The 24661-nt window shown below is 59.6% G+C and overlaps 1 protein-coding gene across 1 annotated transcript in view; it reads left to right on the forward strand.

The window, feature by feature from the left end:
* The first annotated feature begins 1138 nt into the window (after positions 1 to 1138).
* Positions 1139 to 24661, forward strand: part of PPARGC1B (PPARG coactivator 1 beta) — a 46913-nt gene continuing 23390 nt past the window's right edge. Inside the window, exon 1 of the mRNA XM_071443622.1 lies at positions 1139 to 1332. Coding sequence (XP_071299723.1) covers positions 1249 to 1332 — 84 coding nt within the window. The 5' untranslated portion in view covers positions 1139 to 1248. The remainder of the gene's footprint in view (positions 1333 to 24661) is intronic.

A 24661-nucleotide genomic window follows, 5' to 3' on the forward strand; every position in this document is an offset into this window, starting at 1 on the left:
CCCTTTGGTGCAAGGCTTGGGATCATCAGGGAAAACCCAGTGTTGCTCCACTGCGTGGTGTTCACAACATGTCCTGAGCCAAAGGGAGGCCAGAGGGAATTAAGAGTGGCTGGAAACAGCTCTGCCTTTGAAACAACAGCAAAGAGAACACGGACAGGCCTTTCCTGCCAGAGGAAGAAGCACTTTCTGTTCACCCCTCAGAGCCTGGCACAGAGCTCCCCACCCCGATAGCTCCACATGACTTTGCTCCATCAGCTCTTTACGGTGATCCTGCAGGCCTGTCTAGGCAGTCTGAGGGGAATCAAGGATTTGGAGCCATTAGGCTGCAGGTGTTGCCACTTGGTTGGTTGTGTATCAGCTAATTCAGGCTGCAGTGCCAAGCCCTGCTCTTTCCCATGTAATTGCTATGGGTAAGTAAATAGAACATTCATGAGATTTTTGGTCCCATCATTAATTATTTCTGAAAGGGCTTTTAGGATACGCCTCAAAACCCCAGACAGAAAGATGACGTGCGTGACATCAAGATGCTCACAGCCGCAGCTGAAATGAAAACAAGGAAAATCAGAAGATCTTTTGCTCCTTTTTACTCTTTACTGCAGTCCTCTGGTCCCACTTCATGCAGACCCACCGAGCCTGGAAGTGACCCCTGGCCCAGCCACGGCTCTCAGGGTTTTTGTATCTCCAAATATCACTGCAAATGGGGTGAACTGGGGACTGTTGAGAGGTGCCTGGCGCTGTTGGCTGCTCCCACTTTTAAACGCTGGCAATTTTAAGGTGTGCACGGTGGCACTGCTCAAAGTGGGTTCCCTCTGCGTGTGCATGTCCCTGGGGAAGGCACTCCTGCAGGAACTACTTTAAAAGCGTCAGAGAGAGCCTGGATGTGCCCCCTGGTCTGACGCGCTGCACCCAGCGCTTACACATCCAAACTCGGAGCAACCCAGGGGCCGGTGGCACCCCCTGTTTGACGGGGTGGCACTTCCGAGGGACACACAAAAAGTGGTGTCCCACGCGTGTCTGCAAAGCCCCCGGGGCGCTTCCTCGCAGCGATCCCCCCGTGTCCGGCTCCGCAGCCGCTGCGGGCGGGGGCTGCGGGCGGGGGCTGCGGGCGGGGGCTGCGGGCGGGGGCTGCGGGCGGGGGCTGCGGGCGGCTCCGCCCCGGCGCTCCGCGCTCCCCGCCCCGCCGGCCGCCCGGCTCCCGCCGCCGCGCCTGCTGCATGCTCGGTGCTCAGCCCCAGCCGGAGGTGGAAGATGGCGGAGCCGGGGCCGGATTGCAGCTCTCTGCTCGACGAGGATCTCTCCTCCTTCGTCTTCAGTTACCTAGCGGACAGCCAGGTAGGCAGCGCGGGGGGGGCTCTGCTGCGCGGCTCCCCGGCGCGCTGCACCGGAGGGGGGAACGGACGGCCCCCCCCGCTGCTTGCCGGGGCACCCGGGGAAGAGCCGGTGCTGCCGGAGCGGGGCTGCGGGGCCCGGCTCGTCCGCCGGGTGCCCCGGGTGTGCGGCGGTCCCGTTCTCTCCGCGGCTGCGGAGCCGGCCGCCCGCGGGGCTGTGCGCGCCCCTCCCGGGGCTCCCGGGCGGCCGCAGCCCCGCAGCCCCGCCGGCGCTTTCAGCACCACTCGCACGTGGACTCCCGCGCCCCCCCAGCCCGTTCCCCCATCGGCCGGCAGTTTGTGGGGGACGGGGGACAAGTTGAAGGGGCGATGGGTTTCGGTGCAGAAGCACCCCCCCGGTTGTTAGGGCTCCCCCGAAGGTGGGGAGGGGGCGGCGAGGTGGTGGGGGGGGCTCTGCAGGGGGCTGCGCGGTGGGGGCTGATAGAGCCGGGCTGTGGGATGAGTCATGCCGAGCGTCAATTCCACGCATACGGGCTGGGATCTTGGGGGATGGAGGTTTGGGGAGGGGGGGTGCGACAGCGACAGGGGTCTCGGTGCTGCGTGTCGCCGGCTCCAAAATGTGGATGGGCTGTCTTTTGGACGGAGCCGGGTATTAAAATCAGATTAAGGCTCCTTGGCAGCTCCGGCGGGATCACGAGAGCGAGCCGTGCTGGCTATAGGGCTCGCATGCTTTTCCATTTTGGGGGCTGCAAGAGAGGCGCTATACAATAAACCGGGCAGGAGCCGGAGCCGGGGCTGAGCCCGAGCACGGCCGCGCATTTCGCAGTCGTCTCGATGAGGCTGCTGCAAGTGGGAAGAGTTTTCTGTAGTTATTTATCATCCCCCCCCGACCCTTCACTTTCATAACCACGGATTACAAAATAGCTCTGATTGTGAAGCGAGCGCATTCATCCCAACCCTTGCTCTCTCACCAGTTCAGCCCCGGCGATTGCAAACAGCCAGGAGCGTGTGCGTTTGTGGGGGACAGGAACCAGGGCTAATCCTGCCGCCGTTTGGGTTCAAAACAAACACGGGCTCGAGACCTGGTAAATCAGATTTGCCCGCGGTGCGTGTGCCAGACAGAACCAGGCAGGGCTTGCCACCAGCCAGATTGATGTAGTCCCGGCACCTTTGCCCGCCCGCACCAGCGCCAGAGCGCTCCGGCTTGGCACGGGACCGGGCGGCTTCTGGGGGCAGAGCAGGGGGGCAGGCAGCCTGGCTTCTTAACCGAGAGCTGCTGACAGGTTGATTACAGCAGGAGGGTCAGGAAAGGTGAGAAGTGGGCCGAGATTTTGTAAGCACTTTGTGGGTTTTTTCCATTTTGTTATTGCTGAGGGAGCCCATCGGCTTGCAGGAGAGGAGGCTGGCTGTGTGGGACACTGTCCCCCGAGCTGGCTGCGTGTGTGGGATGTCATCCCCTGGAAGTATGACACAAAGGCTGCAGCTCCCACCAGCCCCACTGCTCCCTGAGCAGGTGAAAGTTCCTGGCTCCACTTCCCTGTAATAACCCTCCTGTTCTCAGTGTGTTAATCATGACATGAAAAGCCCTTATGGTTGCAGCATGTGCCTGGAGCCTTGTTTCTCTTTTTCTTTGCTTTTTGGTCAGCATTTGATGTGCCAATTTAAGAATCTTATTCCGAAAAGCGACTGCTAAGGGAGAGGGAAAAAAAATCCTATGAATTGTCATCCCTCTCTGGTGCAAGCCCACCATGTTGTGAATATTCCCTGGAAAATTTGGAACTGTGTAATGGCCTGTGCTGAAATGAGACGATGTTGATGAAACATAGTTGGCTGTGTCCCCTGTTTTCTCTCCCTGTCCCCGGCGTGCTCTCTGCTGGAGGGAGCAGCACAGGTAGCGCTGCTCTGAAATCTGCAGGTGTGGGAGGAGAGGAGCAGCGGGGGCAGCCTTGCAGCTCGCTGCAGCTCCCGTGCAGCCCCTCTGCGCTCTCCCGTCCGTCCGGCGCCTGCTTTCGATAATTCCGTTTCCTCTTCTGTCCCCACGTGCGCTGAGGGGCTCAGGGCTGCGATGGGAAGAAAAGAGAAGATGGAAAAAGGGAAGAAAAAACAGCCGCCCCCCGAGCTATGATTTGCATGTCTTTGCTTAAGAACCGCCTGAAGTTGTAAGCATGTGTTGTGCTTGTACCTTAACCTCTGATGAAACTGGGGGAAGGCTCCAGCCCTGGCTCTGTCACATGCTGCCTTCTAACTGGGAGCGGGAGGCGGGCCGGGCTGGCGCTGACGTCTCTCCCCATTACTACTGTACGAGCCTCTGCTTACAACTGGGTTACTGGCTCCTCCGGGGAGCCCCAAAGCTGCTGCCCCCGGGACCCCAGTGCCCCGGCATGGAGCAGGTTATCCGGAGAGGCTGCGCTGTCAGGAGGCCACGGGATGATGAATTGTGGCCGTTTCCTTCGTGGAAATTTTGAGGAACTGGGACTCTCCTGCTCTCTCGCCCCTGCTTCTCCCCGTCCTGCTTTTGCAGTAGGTTGTGAGAAAGGCACAGTTGGTGCAGGTGCCAGGTGATCCCTTCCCTTCCAGGGGAGGAATCCTGAGCAAGGTTCTTGGGGAGATGCACAGGGGAGGTTTGACAGGGTATCTGCATCAGTCCCTTATTCACAAGGGTTTGTGCTGAGGGTGCCAGCTAACCTCTATTTACATATCGAGGACAGCGATGATTCACGTGGTACCTGCATTGCTACAGAAAGAAAATCAGGGTTTTTCACTTGATATCTGCCTTTCTCCTGCCAACTCCTTTTTCCTTTTTTTTTTCCTTTTTTTTCCCCAACAAAAAAAAAGTGATTTTGTTCTGCTGCGCCTCAAAATGTGTCATTTCTGGGCCTGCTTAATCCATTTTGTGCAACTCTGCTGCTCAGAGGTATGAAGCTGGTTGTAGCTGGTTCATCTGCTGGCACCAGGCACTGGGAAGTGCCAGCCAGGCAGCTCTGCCGAGAGCACCACGGAGCAGCTCTCAGCATCCCTGTGAGAGGCTGGAGCACTGTGGCTCTAACGGCTTCAATTCGTTTAAAAATCCCAAACAAAGTGCAGCAGGAGGGGGGAAAAAATAATAATAAAAAGAACCCAGGCTGCTTCTCAGAGGGATGTTTAAAGATCACATGAACTGAAATACAATATTCCCTCTTTAACTTCCCAGCCTCCTGCTAACAGCTTAATCCATCGATGAGTGCAGGAGGCACAGCGAGCCCGCGCTGGGTTGGCATTTCTAGTGCTGAAATGGGGATGCATCTCTGATTTCTGATAGTCCTCACTGAGCTGATCGATATCATGCTCTTTCTGTGGCTTTTCTCTTGAAGATTTGGGGTGGGTTTGGACGATGGACAGCCCGAGGGCCTGTGCAAAATGCATCCTCAGCTGCATTGCTGCAGCATGGGTCGAAGGGCTGCTGCAGTGGCAGGGCTGGAGGAGGCTGAAGTTTTCTGGGAAGCAGGGTGGCTGTGTCCTGGTGGCCGTCACCGTGCTGGAGCTGGGGGTGCTGGTGGCTGTCCCCACCACAGCAGAGTCTGAGCTGAGCCAGGAGAGAGAGAGAACAGCCGGAGGGAGGGGAGGGCTGGGCTGGAACCTGCCCCTCAGAGCCTGCCCCCACACCTGCCTGCCTTCCCCCTGGGATTCTGACCTCTGTTCCCCACCCCAGGGGTGCCCCATGCTGGGGGTTTTCCCCCACCTGCCTGCCTGCACATCCCTGCCCTGTCTCATGCTGTAATGGAAAGGCACCTCTCCAACAGGTGAATAATTAAGGGCTCAACGAGGGCCTCCAGCAAAGGGAGCTTTGTGAGGGAGAGGGATCTCTCTCACATTAACCTTTCAATGTCAAAAGCCTTTTTGTAGGGAGGAACTCCACTTACATGAGCTCTTTGGCACGGTTGGTTAATTAAAAATGCTCTGGGAATGCCCCTTCCAACCCCAAACTCTTGTTTTTGGGGAATGGGTCCCATGTTTCTGGTGCAGGGCTGGGGACAGGGATGCCACAGGCTGGCTCCTGGCAGATGGTTTGATGTGGTGCCAAGGGCAGGAGCCCACCAGGCTCTGAGATCCCCTTTGGTGGGGCTGGGGGCTGTGGCAGGATGTGGGAGTTGCAGTGCTGTAGAGACAGGACAAGGAGAATGGATCCAAACTGACAGAGAGTAGGGTTACAGGAGACACTAGGAAAAAATTCTTCCCTGTGAAGGTGGGGAGGCCTTGGCACAGGGCACCCAGAGAAGCTGTGGCTGCCCCTGGATCCCTGGAAGTGTCCAAGGCCAGGCTGGAAAGCGTGCCTGCCCATGGCAGGGGGTGGAATACACGAGCTTTAGAGTCTCTTCCAACCCAAACAATTTTATGATCCCATGAAGGACACGATTCCCCCTGGCCAGCATGTGCCAGCACCATGGAGGCTTGGGGACATCCCTGGGCTGGGGCAGAGACATTGTGCAGGGCCAGTCTGTGCTGCTGCTGCCAAATGCCACCACCAGAGCCACCACTTCTGCATGCCCATGGCCCTGGGGAGATGCTGTCACCAGGGCAAGGGGCACTGTCCCTGTGTGGCTCTGTAGCAGTGTCAGAGACGTGGCTCCACCGGGACCACGCGTGTGGCACCGCTTGGCTGCCACCGCGGAGCCGGGGACGCGAGGTGCTGGCAGGGCCTCGGCTGCAGACACGTTTGCCGGAGGAATCGGCTTCAGGCTCCCGCAGCTGAGCCCTGCTCCATGGCAACCCGGCGCGGGCTTATATTTCTCGTGACTGCTTGGCAGCCTGGAGTGATTAACAGGGGGGAACTCTGTGCGCGCCGGAGCCACCGCCAGCGCGGCCGTGCTGTGGTGACCGCCACGCTCCAGAGCCATGTGGGGCTCCAGAGCCGTGTGGGGTTCCAGAGCCGTGTGGGGCTCCAGGCCGTGTGGGGCTCCAGGCTGTATGGGGCTCCAGAGCCGTGTGGGGCTCCCGGCCGTGTGGGGCTCCAGAGCCATGTGGGGCTCCAGGCCGTGTGGGGCTCCCGGCCGTGTGGGGCTCCAGAGCCGTGTGGGGCTCCGGCACCCTGCCCACAGCCCAGGAGTGGGCAGGATCCCATCTCCTGCTGCCTGCAGAGCCACCTTCTCACCTGGACAAGGGTATTTTAAGATGCCTGTGCTTGTAGTGAGGAACCAGGGACTAAAGGTTGAAGTTAATGGGGCGAGTGGTCAGGTGAGGTAGTGACCTACTTCCAGGGGCATGGGCACTGGAGGCACTGGGTGATGGTCCAGCCAATGTGTTTCCCTTCCCTTATCACTCAGCCAATCTGCTTTTCAGCACTTTTCCTGAACTCTGGCTTACAAATTATTATTTATTTATTTATGGCAGTTGGGTTGTTTTTTTTTTCTTCCCTTTTCTTTCAATAACGGGAGCTTCCAAGAAACGCCGAAGGACTTTGCACAGATCTGGCTGTGCTCAGGGCCTTGTCAGCCCTGTCCTCATCCAGCCCCGTCCCACTGCACTTCCCCACGTGGAGGCAACAGCCAAGGCCGAGCTGCTGCATTAAACCAGTTCACTTCTGAATTAACACAGGGAAAAGTAAAAGCTGGAAATCTCCTTTGGCCCTGGGAGATCTGGAAACCCGCGGGAGGGGTTCTCCATGTGGCAAGCGTGGTATCTGCTGGTGGGGGATGTGGAGGGGCTGTGGCCCCATGCAGTAGCCAGAGTCACCTTTGATCTCTGCCGGCTCCGGGCAGCAATGTGGGGCTTAGGGAAAATACTTTCCTTATCTCACATCCCAGTGTCCCGAGGCAAAGCCTGCAGGCACTGGGAGCTGGGTGGGCACCCCAGCACCAGGAGCTTCCCTGCAGGGAGCATGATGATGCTGAAGGGTGCCAGGAGCTTTTTACATCTGTGTCTCCTGTGCCAGGAGCTTTTTCTGTCTGTGTCCCCTCTGTCCCTATGGCCCCCTGCCCACCCAGATGGGGACAAAGGCTGGAGAGCCCATGGAGGGCTGATGTGACACTTCTCCCCTCCCCTGGGATGAGCAGTACATGCTTTATATGGATGTTTTTGTGCTGAGGTGGCGCCTCCAGCTCTTGCAGGGACTCCAGTTGCAGGGCAGCAGCATATCTTTACTGAGATGCATTTTCTGAATTCTTCCTGTGGCCCTGCGGCCGGGGCAGCACCGCAGCCCCTCTGCTGAGCCAGCCACGGCCAGGCCCCTCGGTTCCTGTTTCATTTTGCTGCCAGTTGGGCTCAGAGAGCAGCAGCTCAGCACTGCTGTCACTTCTGCTCACCCCTTTGTCTGGGGAGGCTGCAGGACGTGCTTTGTCCCTGGCATGTGGGGGGACGGTGTGGGAAGTGTCATCCTTTCACCCCCGCTGCCAAAAGCTGCCTTCCCCACCTATTCCCCTAGGAACCCTCATTTCCTAATTTTCATGGACGTCAAGAGCAAGGAAATCCTGTGGCGAGGGCCGAGCGTCCTGGCCAGGGCTGCGGGCCCGAGCTGGGGCAGCCTGGGGTGGAAGGAAGCCCAGCTGCCTCTTCTCTTCATGATTGTTCTCCTCCCTCCTGCGCCCCGCAAGGGGGATGTGGCTTTCACAAGTGACAGCTGGGGACCTGGCTGTCCTGCCACGAGGTGACCCACGGCTGGAGCAGCCCCAGCTGTCCCTGGGGGTGCAGCATTTTTGCTGAGCGTTTTTCTTGCGTTTTTTAGCCAAGTTCCTAGGTAGGAGGGAGTCGCGTTATTATTTTTTCATGAAGAAAGTGCATCTGTAGCTGCAGGGTGTTCGAGAGGCTGCCATGACCCCTTGCATGCACGCAGGACTGGCACACTGGGCTGCAGCCAGGCTGGCTTGGAGCTGAGACCAGCACTGGTCACCCCGAGGCCGTGGCTGTGCACGTGCCAGGGTGGCAGCGAGGAGCTGGAGGTGACAAACGTGGCACTCACAGCTCTCCTGGAAGGATGAAGCAGGGCCAGCTCCTGGCTCTCTATCCCCTGCAGAGGCCAATCCCTCTGCCAGCATGGTGTGGTGACACTGGTGGGCACCGAGGTGGTGGCCGTGGTCCTTTGCTCCACGTGTGCTGCCCAGGCAGAGCCCACGCTCCTGGGCCAGATCCCAGTGCCCATGTGTGGCAGAGCTGGCCAGGGGCTCACCTTGGCTGGTGCCAGGTGAGCTGCCAGCACCCGCTCCTGCCATGCACAGGCTGCTCACCGGGCACCAGCACGGCAGGGCTGAACTTTGTCCAGCTTCAGCCCTGATTTCTTGGCACCTTCCCTGCCTCGGTGCAAATGTTTGCAACTTCCACAGCCCTCGGCTTCCAGCTAATTAAACTTTGCATTCCTGTTGGCTCCCTGCAAACCCAGGCTGCTTCCCTTTGCCCCGGGCTGGGGGACCTGGGGCTCTGCCTGTGCCAGGTGTGTGTGGCTCAGGGCCACCTTCCTGCACCTTCACTGCGGGAGGATTTTCAAACCTCCCCTCCAACAGCATCAGCCCCAGAGCTCTGCACAGCTGGAGATTTAAACCACCAGCATCATTTCTCCTTTTGAGCAGGCTTGCACACAGTCACGACCAAACCGTGCTGATAATGAAAAGAAAAAAAAAACACCATTTTTTTTCTTAAAAAGGAAGTTTCTGTTTCTGTGTGGGCCCCACAGGGAGGCTGGCGCATGCGGGTTTCCAGTGCTAGAACCCATTTCCCAGGTAACAGAACTCCAGCCTGTGAGAACTGTGTGGCTTTCTCAGGCTGAAAGGTTGGACGGTATTTGAGCTGCTTTTTTTTTCCCTTGTTGCTGTGTCCTTTTAAGAAGGAGTAAGTATGTCTATTTATATGTATTTTGGAAATGAAAGCACGTGGCCTGTGTCCCCAGAAACCCTCACGGTACATGTTGCCTCCCAGCTCTGGGGGGACATTGCTTTGCTGGTGACCACTCCCAGCCCATCCCTGCGGCAGAACTGGAGCTGGGGATGAGCTGTGGTAGGTGCAGGACATTCTCCTGGGAATTCCCCATGGGACCAGAGAATTTGGGATGTGGAAGTGGATGCGGCAGGAAGGAAGTTGGTGGCTGAGAGGAGAGCGATGTCATGGGGGGAATGTTGGGACAGCATGGATGGGAAGGGCTGGAGCTGCTCACTTCCTTTACTCCTGTTGACTCTTCCTGCCTGTGCTTTGACTGGTGCTGCCTGGCCTACCTGCAGTGCTGGCTTTTCCCTTCCTCTGCCAGGGCATCTGGGATGCAGAGTGGTTTCCCTGGGGAGAATTGAGGGTCTGCTTGCCCTGGCTGCCTCCTCTCAGTGTCCACCTCAATGTCCACCAGTGCCCGCTGCCCATCTGCCCAGAGGAGCTGCAAACCCATCTGCACATCCAGCTGAGTCAAAAATACATGAAAGGCAGATTATCAGGGGGAGACTGTCCTCATCTCTGCCGCTCACTTATGGCAGTGCAAGGACCTGGAAATACAGCTTTCAAGTTTCTCTCTGTATTTATGTAACCCAAACGAACTCTTTTTTGGAAAGAGCCACTCTGTCTCATTTAGATACCTAAATATAGCAGCCTCTCCGGAGGGAGGATTAGCCTGCGAGTGCCCTGGCGGGTATGGGACCTTTGTGCATGGGTGTTATGGGGAGTTTGAACCTCATTCAGTGGGGCCTGGGGGGATTATTCCCCTTGCCATTATCAGGGTGGGTTTGCAGTGTTCTGGGTCAGCAGGGAGCTCACGGCAGTGACTGGGTTGGGAAGCACAAACCTGTGGAGATGTGGACTGCAAGGTTTTTTCTAAATGTCTCGATGCCTTTTGAGGCCAGGGCCCTTCTATGCCCAAACATCCTGTTTATTATTGTGCCACCTCCCTGTGGAGGGAGGATCTGTGCTCCAAAGCACTGAAGCAAAGCTGAGCTACAGGGTGAAACCTCCACATCCAGGCCTGCCAAAGGGCCCCGTGGGGCTGCAGCACCTCGGGGTGATCAGTGAGGGCTGTTGGGGATGAATCACCCCCACAACGTGGCTGGGTGGAAAGGCAGGGAAGTGCAAGGGTCCTTTCCTCAGGTAAGGTGCACCTTTAGGGAAAGGTGTGGGACCAAGCCTTTGAAATGCCAAGCTGAGGGACACCCCACAGGTGCCATTTCCCTTTGCCAGGGATGTTCATGGGCATTCAGGGACACCCACCCTCCTGGGCACCCACCCTCCTGGGCACACTTCTCTGAGATGCAGATGTTGGCAGAATCTGGGCACTGTGCACATCCCATGGACCCACTTCTGCTTCTACACACACACCAGAGCTCTTTGCCTTTGGGTGAGCACAAGAGATGGGTCTGACCATGTGGTGTGGGGGGCTTCTCGTGCACCCCCTGGCATCAGCCAGGCTTGCACCTTGCACCAAGCATTGATGGAAACTGAGTTTCTCAGAGGTGCACAGGGTGACCTTTGCTTTTGTCTTGTAACATTTCCAAGTGCCCTGCAAGTGAGGGTGTCACTTCCAAGGAAATGGGGAGTGGCTGTCTGTGTGTGTGTGCTGGTGTTCTAGGGACTTGGTGACACATGCTGCAGGAGTCTCTGCAGCTGGCTCATTTTAAAGAGTGTGGAGAGGACACCCTTGTGTTCCTCTGCTCCTGCCTGCTTTGCAGCACTGATACAAGAGCAGCTCCCTGGCCTGGTGTTGCTGGAGGAGCTCCTTGGGATTTGGAGACACACAGGAGCTGCCTTGTGTTTTCTGCAGGAAAGCAGAGAGTCCCTCAGCTGTTTGAGAGCTGCCTCTGTGCTTTTGGTGGTCTTTTGGCTCTGCCTCCCTGCACACCTTGTCCCCCCCCCGCTGCCCATCCTTGCTCCGCCCTGTGCCAGCTCAGCTATGCAGCCTGTGGTGTGCAGGCTCCTCTGCCATCCCCCTGGGGCAGGAGCCACCTGGCTGAACCGTGGGACCCCGGGGATGTGTCAGTGAACACCTGCACGCTGGCTTCACACAGTGCCCTTGGGCAACCTTGCACGCCCTGGTGCCGTGTCCCCTCAGCTCCCAGCGGGGACCAGGCAGGTCCTGTTTGGGCACTGCCCTGCTGCAGGGTGCAGGTGGAATGGACAAGGCAGAGGAAGCAGAAGGGGAGGAGGTGGCATGGTGGGCTCTGTGTGGAGGGCTCGCAGTGTCCCCAGGATCCCCGAGCTCCTGGCAGATGGCTGCAGCCCTCCCGCCCTGCTCCGAGGAATACAAATGTGCGGCAGATACGGTTACCCGGCCCGGCAGCGGTGTTGGCTTTCATCTGGATCGATATCCCTGCCGGCCTGCGTCTGCAGGAGTGCTCAGCTGGCAGCACAGGCCTGCCCAGGAGCAGACACCCACCCGGGCTCTGCTGCAGCCCCTGCCCGTCCGTGTGTCCGGCTGCCTCAGCGTGGTGCGGCCGCAGCCACGCTGTCCGGCTCCGTCATGCGTAAAATGTAATAAATAGGGCCATAAGCCTTTTACAAAGTCTATTTCCACTCTTGGATCCGGGATTTAATGCATGGCTGCTTAGAGAGGCTGAGGATTTCAGGGGTCAGCAAGGCTAATTGCACTGCTGGAATAAAAGGGTGCGTGGTGAGGATCCTGCTCGCGGGCGGGAGCGGGTGCCGGGGGTCCCAGCCCCCCGCCCGCTGCCCCGGCCCTGTGTGCTCCCTGCCAGCAGTCTGGGAATGCCACGGCCAGGCGTGGCAGCTTGGCAAGGGTAGGGGTCCCCAGGGAGGTCTCTTTTGGGGCCCGGGAGGCCGAGCCAGCTGGGGAGTCACATGCTGCAGTTGTTCGGTTACCCGCTGCTCCGTGGTGTCTGTGTGCGTCTGCCCAGGCACGGCTGGCTGGAGCGCTTGATCTTAGATTACCTGTAAGCCAGGGAAAGCCTCTGCGGGGCCAAGGGCCAGTGAGGATCAGGGCTGTCCCGGTGCCAGCTCAGCCCCAGCCTGCAGCATCTCCTTCAGCTGCAGAGGGGAGCTGGGTACCACCCTGCCAGGCTGTGCCAGTGGGCCCTGACTGGGATGTGACAAACATCCACAAACTGGGATGTGTGCCCTGTGCCGGGGAGACAGCCCCACTGGGAATGGAAATGGGGGAGAGACCTGAATGGGGGTGCTCCAGTGCCAGGTGTGCTGGGTGGCCAGCACAGGGCTGGGGTCAGGACCTGGACAGAGCTTTCCTGGAGGTGCCAGGGAGGGGCTGATGGGATGTGCGGGCTCTGCATCACCAGGACAACCGGCAGCCACACGCTCTGTAAGGAGGGGGACCCAGATGCCCTGAGGCTGCCGGGCGTGCGCCCTGTGCCAGCCTCTCACTCTGGCAGGGCTGTGCCGCTGGCCACGGCAGACGGAGGACGCCAGCTCCGCTCAGTGACTCCGCTGGCTGATCCCGTCAGCTCCATCTCGCGCCAAGTGCTGAAGTCGCCATGGAAACCAGCATGGCAGCAGCCTCGCCAGCATCCTCGCTGCCAGCGCCCGGCCGGTGCCGCGCCGGTGCCGGGTGGCCGGTGGCAGCCTGGGCCCCTGCTGCCTGTCCCCGTTCCTCGAGGGTGTCAGTCCCACTGATGGGCTCGGGGATGCACACGGGGCCCTTCCCCAGAGCCATGGCAGGGCCCGATCCATCAGAGCTCCTCCATCCCGCAGAGCCCCGCAGGAAGCACAAAGCAAAAGCCCGAGAGTATTGCTATTAATAGTACCTGCTCACAAAGTTATCTTTAGCTGCACTGCTCCCACCTTCATTCATAACAGCCATGGCACGGGCCTGACTCTTCATCCTGCTGCTGGAGTGGCTTTGAGGTAACCCCGGCATCCCCAGGTGCCCCACTCGCCTGGGCTTCCACCACTCAGCAGCCTTTCCTCTGCCTGTGGAGAGGCATGGGCTGCAAAGCTTTCCCTGTAGTGGGAAATGGAGCTGGATTTCTTTTCCAGGGTTCATTTTTTTGTGGTGACCGTAACTCTGAACTCTGCTTGGCTTTGCCTCTCCTCCCACGTCACTCCTGTGCAGCAGGGCTGTGTCTTGCCAAAGGCTTTCTCCCTGGAGCATCCCTGCTGGAAGTCCACGCTGGTGCTGGGATTTTGCTTGATCAGTGGAGGAGGCAGTGTGTGAAGTCAGCTATTGGGAATGGAGTATTTTCCCCTTGTATTTCAGTGGGTGTTTTTATAGGTTTCAAGCTGTGGTCCACCCTTCCCAGCATCTTTCATCTGCAGAGCTCACACAGCTCCTGGGAGGGTGCAGGGCTTTGAAAGGGCTTTGAGGATTCAAGGGCTCATCCCACTGCTTTGAGGCAGCATCTCCCACTGTTGCCAGGGAAAGGCCTGTTGCTCCTATTCTTGAACTCGGCAGTCACCGAGTTCCTCAGGTTCCTGGGTTAATCTGTTCCTGCCTTTAATGAGCTGCCTCATTAAAGTGTTTTTCCCTAATAACCAGCCCTCCGGGCTGGGTGATGTTCAGCTGCAGACAACTGGAGACCTGCAGGCTGCAAAGGGCTGTTCAGGCTGTGTGTGGGGTGCAGGATGAGCACCATCCCTCTTCTCCCACATGGTGCCAAAAAGGCTGTGAAGGGAGCAGCTCAAAGCACCCCAAATCTGCCTCTCCTGGGTTCTAACACCAGACCTACTGCACCCACAAACTACAGGGCAGGCTGTACTGAGGGTGGCATCTGCCCTTGGGGTGCAGCAAACTGGGGATACTGGGACTAACCCATTCTGCTGCAAAATGGGACTAACCCATCTTCATACAAAATGTTCTTACCCAGGGGTGTGTAGCACAGGGGTTGGACATCACCCTAGGAGCCAAACCTGTGGGTGCATGCCTGCACCCCTTGGGCTGGGAGGCATCTGCCCAGCCCTAATGAGGGGTTTGAGCTGCTTGCCTTGGTGCCTGGGAGCTCATCTGGCTGGTTTGGATAAATGGAAATGAAAATCTCCCTCCTGGGGGCCTGCTCTGTGTGGAGGAGTGCACACACAGCTTGCAGCCGTGGCCTCCTAGGAACATACATCCTTCAGGCATCTGTCCCAGCTGGTCCCCTTGTCCTGCAGGCATCTGTCCCACCTGGTTCCCTTGTCCTGCAGGCATCTGTCCCACCTGGTCCCCCAGCTCCGTGGTGGCTGCCCTGGGCCAGAAGGAGGAAGGCTGGGAGCCCTTGGAGCAGTGGCTCCAAAGGAGCAGCTTCAGCAGAGCCTCTGGTGAGGCAGCAGCTGCCACAGCCCCTGTCCCCAGGCCGTGGTTTTTAGGGTGTCAATGATGCAAGGCAGGAAGGTGCCTGGTTCTGGGGCTGCTCCATTTATATTTAGCTGACCCAGTTGCTGAGCAGGGGCTGCTGGTCCCTCCTGGTGCTGCACTTGGGGTGCCGTGAGGGAATGCAGCAGCAGCATCCGGCTGGGAGCGTGGGGCTGGGCTGAATTCCTGCATCCCTGCATTCTTGCATCCCTGCAGCCCTGCATTCCTGCATCCTGCATCCCTGCAGCCTGCAGTCTGCTCTGGAAGGGCTGGACTGTGCTGGCATCCACCGTGCAGCCTGCCAGCCCCTCAGCACCCCTCCCAGCTCCCCCATCCAGCAGCACCCCAGATCCCCCAGGGAAGGAGGAGCTGTGGTGCCCCAGCAGAGGTGGGGAGGCAGCAGTTGCTGCTGCAGGGAGCAGCCTGAGGTTGTGCACAGACTGAGGCAGGAGCAGGCAGTGCTCCAGCCCCGTTCCTGGAGCCCTCCCATGGGGTTCTCCTGCCTCTCCAGCCTCAGCTCACCCTGCCAGCATCCTGCTGCTGTCTGTGGTGGGTGCTGCCGCTGTGTGAGGGGCTTCAGGGAACTCCTGGAAAGCACTGTGCTGCCAAAACACATCCTCTCAGTGCCAAGCACCTGCGAGGCAGCTGCTTCCCCAGGGCAGGAAGGAGATAAAAAGAAAATCTCTTTCAAAGGCAGGGTGGCCTCCTCCCCGGGATCAGGGCGTGTGGCCAGGATGCTTTCCCGAAAAGAGCCGCAATCCCTGCGTAGAGAGGGGCTGGAGGGGACATGGTGTTCCCATCCTGATGTCCCTGTGGCTGTGTGCTTCCAGGGCTGTTGTGGTTGGCACACCTGGAGAAAGGCGAGTCCCCAAGGCAGGTCAGAGCAAAGCACTTGCTGCGGAAAGGGAAATTAATTATGGGCACTTTGCTGCACTCCAAGTGACTGCAAAGGCTGATGTTTCTCCTCTTGGCCCATAAACTAATTGTAACGGCAAAACCTCAACAAAAGCCAGGCTCTTAAATGCTTTCTTAATTAATAATTCTCAATAATCACTTGACGTCAATGACCAATTAAAACTTTGCAAAGGGAAGTTGTTGTTAAGTGCCCGGTACCTTTGCTCCTCAGTCGCTGCAGCTCTGATGAATCCTGCAGAAAAGCACCGGGAGGGCCAAGCCCGATGTTTTTAAAGGAAAACATTAAGCAGGAAAAACGTGAATATTCACGTGAGAGTCCACAGGGACAAGAGCAGGGAAGCTGAGCAGTCACTTGGCTCTGCTGCTCCCTGCCGAGCAGCCAGCAAGGGCTGGCAATGCAGACACCCAGAGGGTGGCACCAGGGGTGCCCCTTTCCTGCCCCTCTGGTGTGCTGAGTCCCCAGGGACAGCACGAGTGGAAGGGCATCATTTCTGGGAGTCCATATTGCAGGGGTCTTTAAGGTCCTGCTGAATGTCCTGTCCCATGGTGGGTCCTTGATTTGTCATGTGCCTCCTTCTCCTCCTTCTCTTTCTCCTCCTCCTTCCCACAGCCTGTCTGAGGTCAGCATCTCCCAGCTCAGCCCTGCCAGGCCTGAAAGCATCACCAGCTGGATTTTATTGGGTGGGAGTTGAGTGGTCCCCAATCCATCTACTGTTAAGTGGAGCCTCTGGAAAGCTGCCATTCATCTCCCTGCAGTGCTGGTGGCTGCAGCGCAGTGCTGGGAGGGTTAATGTCCTCCTCCTCCTTCTTCTCCTCCTTCTCTCAGCTTCACAGCCATCTTAAAACTGCTGGAGCCAGGGCTGTGCACTCCCTGCTCCCACTCCTTTTACAGTATGGGCTGGCTGGCCAGGGAGCCCGGCCTGCTCCTGCATCCATCCAACTCTTTTCCTTCTTTGGATGTGCCCTGTTCGGGCTGCCCAGGCACTGCCTCCCCCCAGGGGACCCGTGCCCCTGGCCAGGGGTGATGCCCAGGGCCAGGGGCTGCCATGGCTGGCCTCAGCAGTGCCAGGGTGAGATTTTTGCCCATGTTTCTCCAGGACAGTGCTGGGTGTCTGCCAAGGTGGATGCCAGCGGCTCCCGGGCACTGAGTGGGCACTTTATACCTGCAAATCCCTTGGCAGGCACTGGGAAAATCCTCCCCTGGGAAAGGTGGGAGAGGGTCAGAGCTGGCAGAAAGGAGGGTGAGGAGGGTGGCAGAGGGGGCAAGGAGCTCTGTGGCAGAGTATCCCATCCACGATGGGTACAGCCTGCTCCCAGCAGGGCAGCAGCACTCCTGCAGGGGGGAGCAGCAGTGGGGGCCCTGCAGCGCAGGGAGCAGGGAGGGCAGAGCCTCAGGCAGGCAGGTGCCCTCTGTCACCCCTCACAGCTGGCCTGGGGGGTCCCGGGGGTGTTGCTGGCGGCCGTGGGAGAGTTGCTGAGCCTGTGCTGATGGCCAGGCACAGCCCCAGCCCTGCGTGTGTCAGGACAGCAGCAGCACGTGCTGCTGGCTCTGTACCCCAGCGTGGCCTCTTACCCAAATACCAGCCACTGCCCAAGGGTTTGTGCCCCTCCTGACCCGGGGCAAAGCAGGGGAAAGGCCTCTGGGGCCGAGGGGGAGGCAGAAACAGAGCGTCCCTGTGTCCCCTCTGTGCTGCTTCAGCAGATGTCAGCACAGGGAGCAGGAGGAGGTCACCCAGGGATCACATCTGGGCATTTTTTGGGTTGCTGACAGTCCATGCATCGGATGGTGCCTGAAAAGGGAATGAGAGGAGAAGGGGGAGCAGCCCCAAAAGGCACGGGGAGGTCTTTGGTGCTGTGGTCCCTGTGGGTCACTGGCAGGAGCAGTGGGGACACTCTGGGGGGCCAAGGACCTGTCATTCCAAGTGGCTTTTTCATGAGCCCCGTGCCTGTCCTGCCTGTCCCTGTATGGGGACAGCAGCCTGGGGTGTGAGAGCCCTCGTGTCCCTGGTGTCCCTGCAGCCACCAGGCTCAGAGCAGGGACTGTCACCACGGTCCCTGCTGGGGGATGCTCCTGGGGCTGTGTCCCACCCTTCCAGTGCCCAGACAGGGTGGGTACAGCAGGAGTGCCAGGCACGTTCCCAGTCCCCTCCCAAGCAGGTGGCACAGTGGGCACCAGGCTGCCTTTGCTGCTGCCACCACTCCACCCCATTGTGCCCAAGGAAGATGAGGCAGCCCCAGCAGACCCCACAGCTTGGGAGACCCTTCAGAGGGCCCAGTAGCAGTGTGGGGAGCAGGACTGGTGCTGCTGTGGGTCCAGCAGGGATGATGAAAGGCTTAACCCTCTCCTGGCACTGCCAGCCTCCAGCTTGGATGGATGGAGCAGGATGGGATGGAGCAGGATGGGATGCAGCAGGATGGGATGGAGCAGGATGGGATGCAGCAGGATGGGATGGAGCAGGATGGGATGGAGCAGGATGGGATGGAGCAGGATGGGATGCAGCAGGATGGGATGGAGCAGGATGGGATGGAGCAGGATGGGATGGAGCAGGATGGATGCAGCAGGATGGGATGGAGCAGGATGGGATGGCAGCAGGATGGGATGGAGCAGGATGGATGCAGCAGGATGGGATGGAGCAGGATGGGATGGAGCAGGATGGGATGGCAGCAGGATGGATGCAGCAGGATGGGATGGAGCCAGGATGGGATGGCAGCAGGATGGGATGGCAGCATGAGGGATGCAGGAGGATGGATGGAGCAGGATGGGATGGCAGCACAAGGGATGCAGCAGGATGGGATGCCTGGAGTTCTGTCCTGCTTGGCCCCATCTCAGTGGCACTCGGTGCCAGCAGTGAGGGGATGGCTGCTGTCAGTCCCAGGCTGGTGCCAGCAGTGGGGGGATGGCTGCTGTGAGTCCCAGCAGGGTCACAGCCCAGCCTGGCTGTCTGGCTGTCCCTCCTTTTCACCCCTTTGTCCCAGATGTGCTGCTGGAGGCACGCAGGCCTCCTGCCAAAGGATGGGTGGCTTTCCTGTGGCTTCCCTGCCACCAGAGCCCGGGCATGGCTCCTCACCCAAGGCAGCCACGGTGCCAGTGCTCAGCCTGGCTGCACTTGCTGTCTCCCTGGCACTGCAGGCAGGGGATTGTCTGCCAAGCACCGGGGTCACACCAGGATTTGTCTCTGCTGCACATCCCAGAGGAGAGGAGGTGGAGGCACCCATGGCTCCCTGCCCCTCCTGCCTCTCTGCTCCAGCTGTGGCTGGCTTGGTTGAGGAAGATCCCTGATTTTGGCAGTGGGGAAGCCACAGGAAAGCCTCCCATCCTTTGGCAGAAACCTGGGTACCCTCACCAGGAGCAGGGGACCCCCTTCCCAGCCAGGCAGGAGCTGCTCATGCCAGCACAAGGAAACCCTTGTGGGATGCAGGGTGGGGGATTCAGACTCAGTCTCATCTCTCAGGGAAAAGGTTTGTGGATTATTTTATGCTCTGCAGCCAGTTTGGGCCAGGGTGAGCCTGTGGATGTGTCCAGGCAGCCCCAGCCATGGCTGAGGGGAGCATCAGTGCAGCCCCTGGCTCCTCTCACACCAAAGGCAGCAGCTGCAGGATAATAAATGAGCAGTCTATATTTAGAGCCTGTGTCTGGAGCAGCGTCACGGCGTTGCCAGAGGGTTTTACCATTCACCACAGGCAGGTTTCCCTGCTCCTCCAGCTCCATGCCACCTCTGCAGAAAAGCTCATCAAAGACATCCAGCTGGAAAAGCACCCCGAACAGAAAAACTGATACCTGCACAAAATCTCAGCACCCACCGAGGGATGACAGAGCAGAGCATTCCAGGGAGCCTTGGAAGGAGCTGGCCTGGGGCCATTTCCTTTGGCAAGGGCTTTATTTTGTCGCACAAAATTTCGTAGTAAAGAAAACAGGGATGGAGCCATACCTTGTGCCACCCCAGCCCCATGTCAGCTCCTGTGCCTGCCCTGCTGGTGCAGCCAGGACAGCTCTCACCCCATGGAGCTGCTGGTCCCTGTGGTCCCTGGATCCCCCAGCAGCCTGGCTGTGCCACTGCAGCTGCCAGGAGCAGCTGGGCTGGGGAGGGGACAGTTCCTGATGGAGCTGGGGGTGCTGGCAGTGCCTGGGAATCCGTGTGGAAATTCCAGGAGAGCTGGAGTGTTGTGCAAAGAGCCCTGTGCAGAGCCAGGCTGTGCTTTCCTGGCAGCCCAGAGTGCCTGGCTGCCACTGCCTTCGGAATGAGGGGATTTGCATGAAGGTTCCTGGTGCTCACATCTGGGATTTTCCCCGTGTGTTGCAATGTCAGAGGGTGTTGGGAACAGATGCTGTCCACTGCTGGCTCCTCCTGGCCTGGGGAGGGTTTCTCCAGGCAAAGCCAAACACTGAGCCCTTGCCATGAGCTGTGAGTGTGGCAGCTGGGACAGCTCGTGACAGGAATGTGACCAGCTCTGCCCAGGCCTTCCTTTGTGGCTCACAGCACCAGGACTTTTTCCCTGCTCCCTTCCTTCCACAGGAAGTCTTTTGCTTGGGTTCCTGCACCTCCCAGGGATGGGAAATGCCAAGGTGAGCACAGTGCTGGGTAAAACTCACCAGCACACAGCCCCTTCCCCTGCCTGCACAGCCCCACATCCCTGCTCCCAGCTGGGCACTGTGGGAGTGGGGCTGCCCCTGCATCCCTGGCAGTGCCCAAGGCCAGGCTGGATGGGGCTTGGAGCACCCTGGGATGTGGAAGGTGGAACAAAACCTTTCATGTTCCCTCCCAGTGCAAACCAGTCCCTGATTCTGTGCAGGTTCACAGCCTTCCCTGTGCCCGCCCGTGGTGCCAGCTGTGCCTTGGCAGTACAGGGACACCTGAGGACACCCCAAGGACACCCCACTGGCAGAGCTGGCTCACAGCTGAGCTGGGGGAGAGCAGCACTTGGTGCTGGGGGTCAGTGAGCCCCTGCCTGCCCCCCACATCCCAGGACACCCCAGAGCACCCCAGCCCCTTACCCAGAGCAGCGTGGGGACAGAGGCACCCGCAGAGCTTGGGCAGCTGCCCAGGGCACTGGCAGCCGTTTGGGAGGAGGAGGAGGAGGAGGAGGAAGGCACCTGACTGCCAGGCAGGAGTCCAACTAGTTGAAACAGCTCCCGTTGTGGTTTGCATAACCCAGCCTGGCTCGGCCAGCTCTGGGTACACACGGTGTCACCTGGTCCCCAGGCTGGCCCTGGGGCTGGCTGGGCAGGCTGAGGGGCTTCCTGCCTGGTGCCCACCATGCCCACCGTGCCCTCTGTGCCCTGCTGTCAGGCTGGCACGGGCAGGGCTGGCTGTTCTCCTCCAGTGCAGCCCCAGCTGTGGGGCTGTGGCCCAGCAACGTCCCCTCGGTGCCACGCCAAGCACAGCCCTGGTCCCGCTGCCCTGCCTCCCTGCAGGACCCTCCAAGGTGACCCTGCAGGCTCTGACAAGGGCTCCTGGCCACGTCCCCACATGGCAGCCCCTGCCACGGGGGCAGCAGAGGCAGAGGGATGGATAAGAGCGGGTGGATAAGAGCGAGGCAGGGCTGGGAGCTGGAGCTGCTCACATCTCACATGACTGGGGAGCTGCTGCCAGGCTCTGGGGCCATGCAAAGTGCATGAAGGTGGCACACCAAGCCAGCCCTGAGCAGCCTTAACCCCTGCCAGCCCTGCACGGGTTTCAGACCACCTGGCATGTGGCACTGCCAGGCTAGAGGTGCCTTCCCCTGGCTCTGATGGCCCCAGCCCAGGGGTGGCTGCTGGGTCAGAGCAGTTCTGTCACACCCAGAGCTCAGGGCTGGCTTTCAGGCCAGCCTGCCCTGGGGTCTCTGGCTTTCTGTTGATCCCTGGATTAGCTGGGGTCAGAAACAGGGGGGGACAAGGCTTGGGGGCAGGCAAGCTCAGGGCAGGGTGGCACAGCACGTGGAGCAGTTAAAGGATCTGGTTCAGTGTAAGAACTTGAGCTTGTGGGCTTCACCCCAACTGGTTTGGGAGGAGCAGAGGGGCCCCCAACTGGTTTGGGAGGAGGAGAGGAGCCCCCAACTGGTTTGGGAGGAGGAGAGGGGCCCCCAACTGGTTTGGGAAGAGCAGAGGGGCCCCAGCTGCTGCCTCAGGGAGCGGCCAGACCCCTCCTCTCATGCCATGTTGGAGCCTGCCTGGGGTTTTGGGGAGGGGAAAGGTGTGGTCCCTCACAGGAGAGAATTTGGAATAGAACAAAGCTTTGTGGATGTGGGTTTGCATGTGCTCCTGAAGCAGCTTCTTGCCCTCATAGGGGTTTTCTATCTGGAGATCTTGGAGCCGTTTCTTTCCAGGGTGAGTCAGTTGTTTGCAGAGTAGGAAGCCCGAGGAAAGCAGGTTGGCAGCAGCAGCTCCAGGCTGTGGCTCCCAGAAATGCTTCCTGCAGAGCCAAAAAGCAGGGGCAGAGCCCAGCCCTGGGGCAGGTGGCCAGGCTGGGCCAGCTGACAGTGCCCGGGTACAGACCCGGACACAGCAAAGCCTTGTGCAGCCCCAGGAAATCCCCAGAGCAAACACAGCACAGATTGTGCTGCTGTGTGCCCAGCCTGCCCAGAGCTGCTGCTCAGGGTTCTCACCTCCAGCATCCACCTGGGAGCGTGTCCCTGCATCCCCAGACCTGCTGGGACCTGCTCTCCTCCCACCTTTCCCTCAGAACTGGAGTGGTGTCAATACTGAGAATCACTTTATGCCAGGGACTCCTGATGCCCACCTGGAAAATACCAGCTGGCAGCACTGCCCCTCCCCAGCAGCTTTCTGGGCACAGAAGGGTCAGAGCAGAGGTGACCACACTGGGTGGTGACAGTCCCCTCTGGCCAGGACACCTGCAGAAAATGGGCAATAATTTATTTGGGTGTAGCAGGATGGGGGAGCAGTGGGAGCCCCTGATTCAGGAGCAGAAGAGGGGGGGACTCACCTCTTGCTGTGCCCAGGTGATGGGGACAGGGAGGTGCAGGGTGCCAGGTTTGTGCAGGGCAGAAGCAGGAGCTGGCATGGGCAGTGCAGCAGTGAGGGGTGGCCAGCAGTGCCCACCCACCCACCTGGCACCCACCTGGCACAGCTGGGGCTTCCAGCAGCACTGGGCACACCTGGGCAGGCTGGGCAGGGGGTAAGGACAGCTCTGGGTGGTTGGGGGGTAAGGACAGATGTGAGTGGTTTGGGGGTAAGGACAGATGTGAATGGTTTTTCCCCTTGCACAGAGTTTTTCATCCTTGTGCATGCAGCTGAAAACTTCATTTTCACGTGGGAGCCGGGCACAGTGGGGGCTCCCACAGCCCCCATGGCAGCAGGGCCAGCTCAGCCCGTGGCCAACAGCAGAAGGGCTCCTGCAGGGTCCCACTGAGGCTTGGTGCTGGTGGCTGAGCCCCAGCAGGGCAGGGCTGTCCCTGGGCTGGCTGTGAGGTCAGGCTAATGCAGGAAGATCCTCCTTGTGCCTTCTTAACCCCAGCGTGAACCCTCCCCGTCTCCTGCCTCGGCCTGATTAGCACTAAGAGGCTGCTGGTGGCACCAGCAGTGCCAGCCCACGGTGCCTTCCCTGGCAGGGGCACCTGAACCCCCTCAGAAGCAGCAGGGTGGGCAGGAGCTGGGCTTTCCCCGGGCAGCAGGGGACACCTTGTCCAGGCAGCCCCTGCTCTCAGCAGAGCACCAGCGAGCTGTGAAAGCGCTGCTGTGCCCTGGGGAGGTGAAGGCTGTCCTGCAGGTGATGGGGACAGAGCTGGCAGCGGGTGACAGCTGGCAGGGGGTGACAGCTTCTCTCCAGCTGCTTGTCAGGTGTGAAAGGGGCAGGGCTGGGCCCGGTGTGACACGGTGTAACCTCAGCTCTGTCACACGGGCTGACTCCAGAATGTGCTGGCAATTGCAATCCCAGCCCTTGCCCAGCTGGGCAGGGAGGCTGAGGCAGTGCAGGGATTGCCAGGCTGTGGCTGTGGCTCCTGGAAAGCCAAGGGCAGCTCTGGCAGCCTGGGAGATGCCAAGGCCGTGCCTGTGGGTGGGGAGCACGGCTGTGGCTGGCCTTGGTGGCAGCAGGCAGTGATGTCCCCAAGGGCAGGGGCTCTGAGTGCCACCACAGCTCCGTGTGACAGTGGAGGGGCAGTTGGTGCTTCCATCTGGGATTTGCTCTGGAGCTGGCTGGGAGGGGTGAGGAGCTGTGCCAGGCTGAGCAGTGCCCCTGGAGCTGAGCTGGGCTTTGGTGTGCCAGGCTGTGCCATGGCAGGATGTTTGCAATGTCCTCTGGGCAGAAAGGGCCTGGTGGAGCCCTGTCAGCCTCTGAGCCGGGCACCAAACCTCCCCAGGGCAGGGGCAGGGGCAGGGCTGCTCCTCCTCGCTGGGCTCCCTGTGCCCACATCACTCATGGGGCTGCTGGCTGCAGGGACATCAGAAGAGGAAGCTCTGAAAATAATCACCCCCTCATGCTTTCCTTACCAAAGGAGGGAGTTGCCATCGAGGGGAATTCTTGTGACCAGCAGAGCTGGCTAACAGTCAGCTCCTCAGTGAGTCAGGGCTTGTCCCCATCATGGCACAGCCAGTCCCCTGTGCTGCCAGCCTGGCTCCCAGGGCTGCACAGCCTTTCCTGCCCCTCAGTGCTGTGTGAGTGGGAGCCATCCCAGGAATTTCAGTGTCTCAGTGCTCTGCTGGCCTCAGCCACAGTCCCCACTGCTCCCAGTCCCACTGGGCATCCCCTCAGGGCTGCAGGGGGGATGTGCCACCTCTTGGCCTGTCCTTGTCCCACACAGGCTGGAGGACACCCCACAGAAGGAGGAGAGGGGTGCTGGGGGAGGCCTGCCTGCTCCTGCTCCTGCTCCTGCCCCTGTTCCTGCTCCTGCCGCTGTTCCTGCTCCTGCCCCTGCCCCTGTTCCTGCTCCTGCCCCTGTTCCTGCCCCTGCTCCTGTTCCTGTTCCTGCCCCTGCTCCTGTTCCTGCTCCTGCCCCTGTTCCTGCTCCTGCCCCTGTTCCTGTCCCTGTCCCTGCTCCCTCCCTGCCTGTCCCACGGCCAGGGGCTCCCCTGGCAGGGCTGGCAGCTGATGGCACATTTCAGTCCCCACTGTGCTCTGTGCCCAGCTTGTGCCAGCTGCTGTCCGTTGCTCCTGCCTTTGCTCTGGGGAGATAAAAAGGAATTTCCTAGAAAACCCCAGCAGTGTTCAGCCTGGTGTGTGTGCCCTGCCTGGCTGGTGCCATCGAGGGGTGGCAGGGAGCTGGTGCCAGGGACAGGCTGGCAGCAGCCACTGGCACAGGTGTGTTTGGT

This window comes from Agelaius tricolor, unplaced genomic scaffold (genome assembly GCF_023055355.1).
Source record: "Agelaius tricolor isolate 1412-34295 unplaced genomic scaffold, bAgeTri1.0.p SCAF_18, whole genome shotgun sequence".
Lineage (NCBI taxonomy): Eukaryota > Metazoa > Chordata > Aves > Passeriformes > Icteridae > Agelaius > Agelaius tricolor.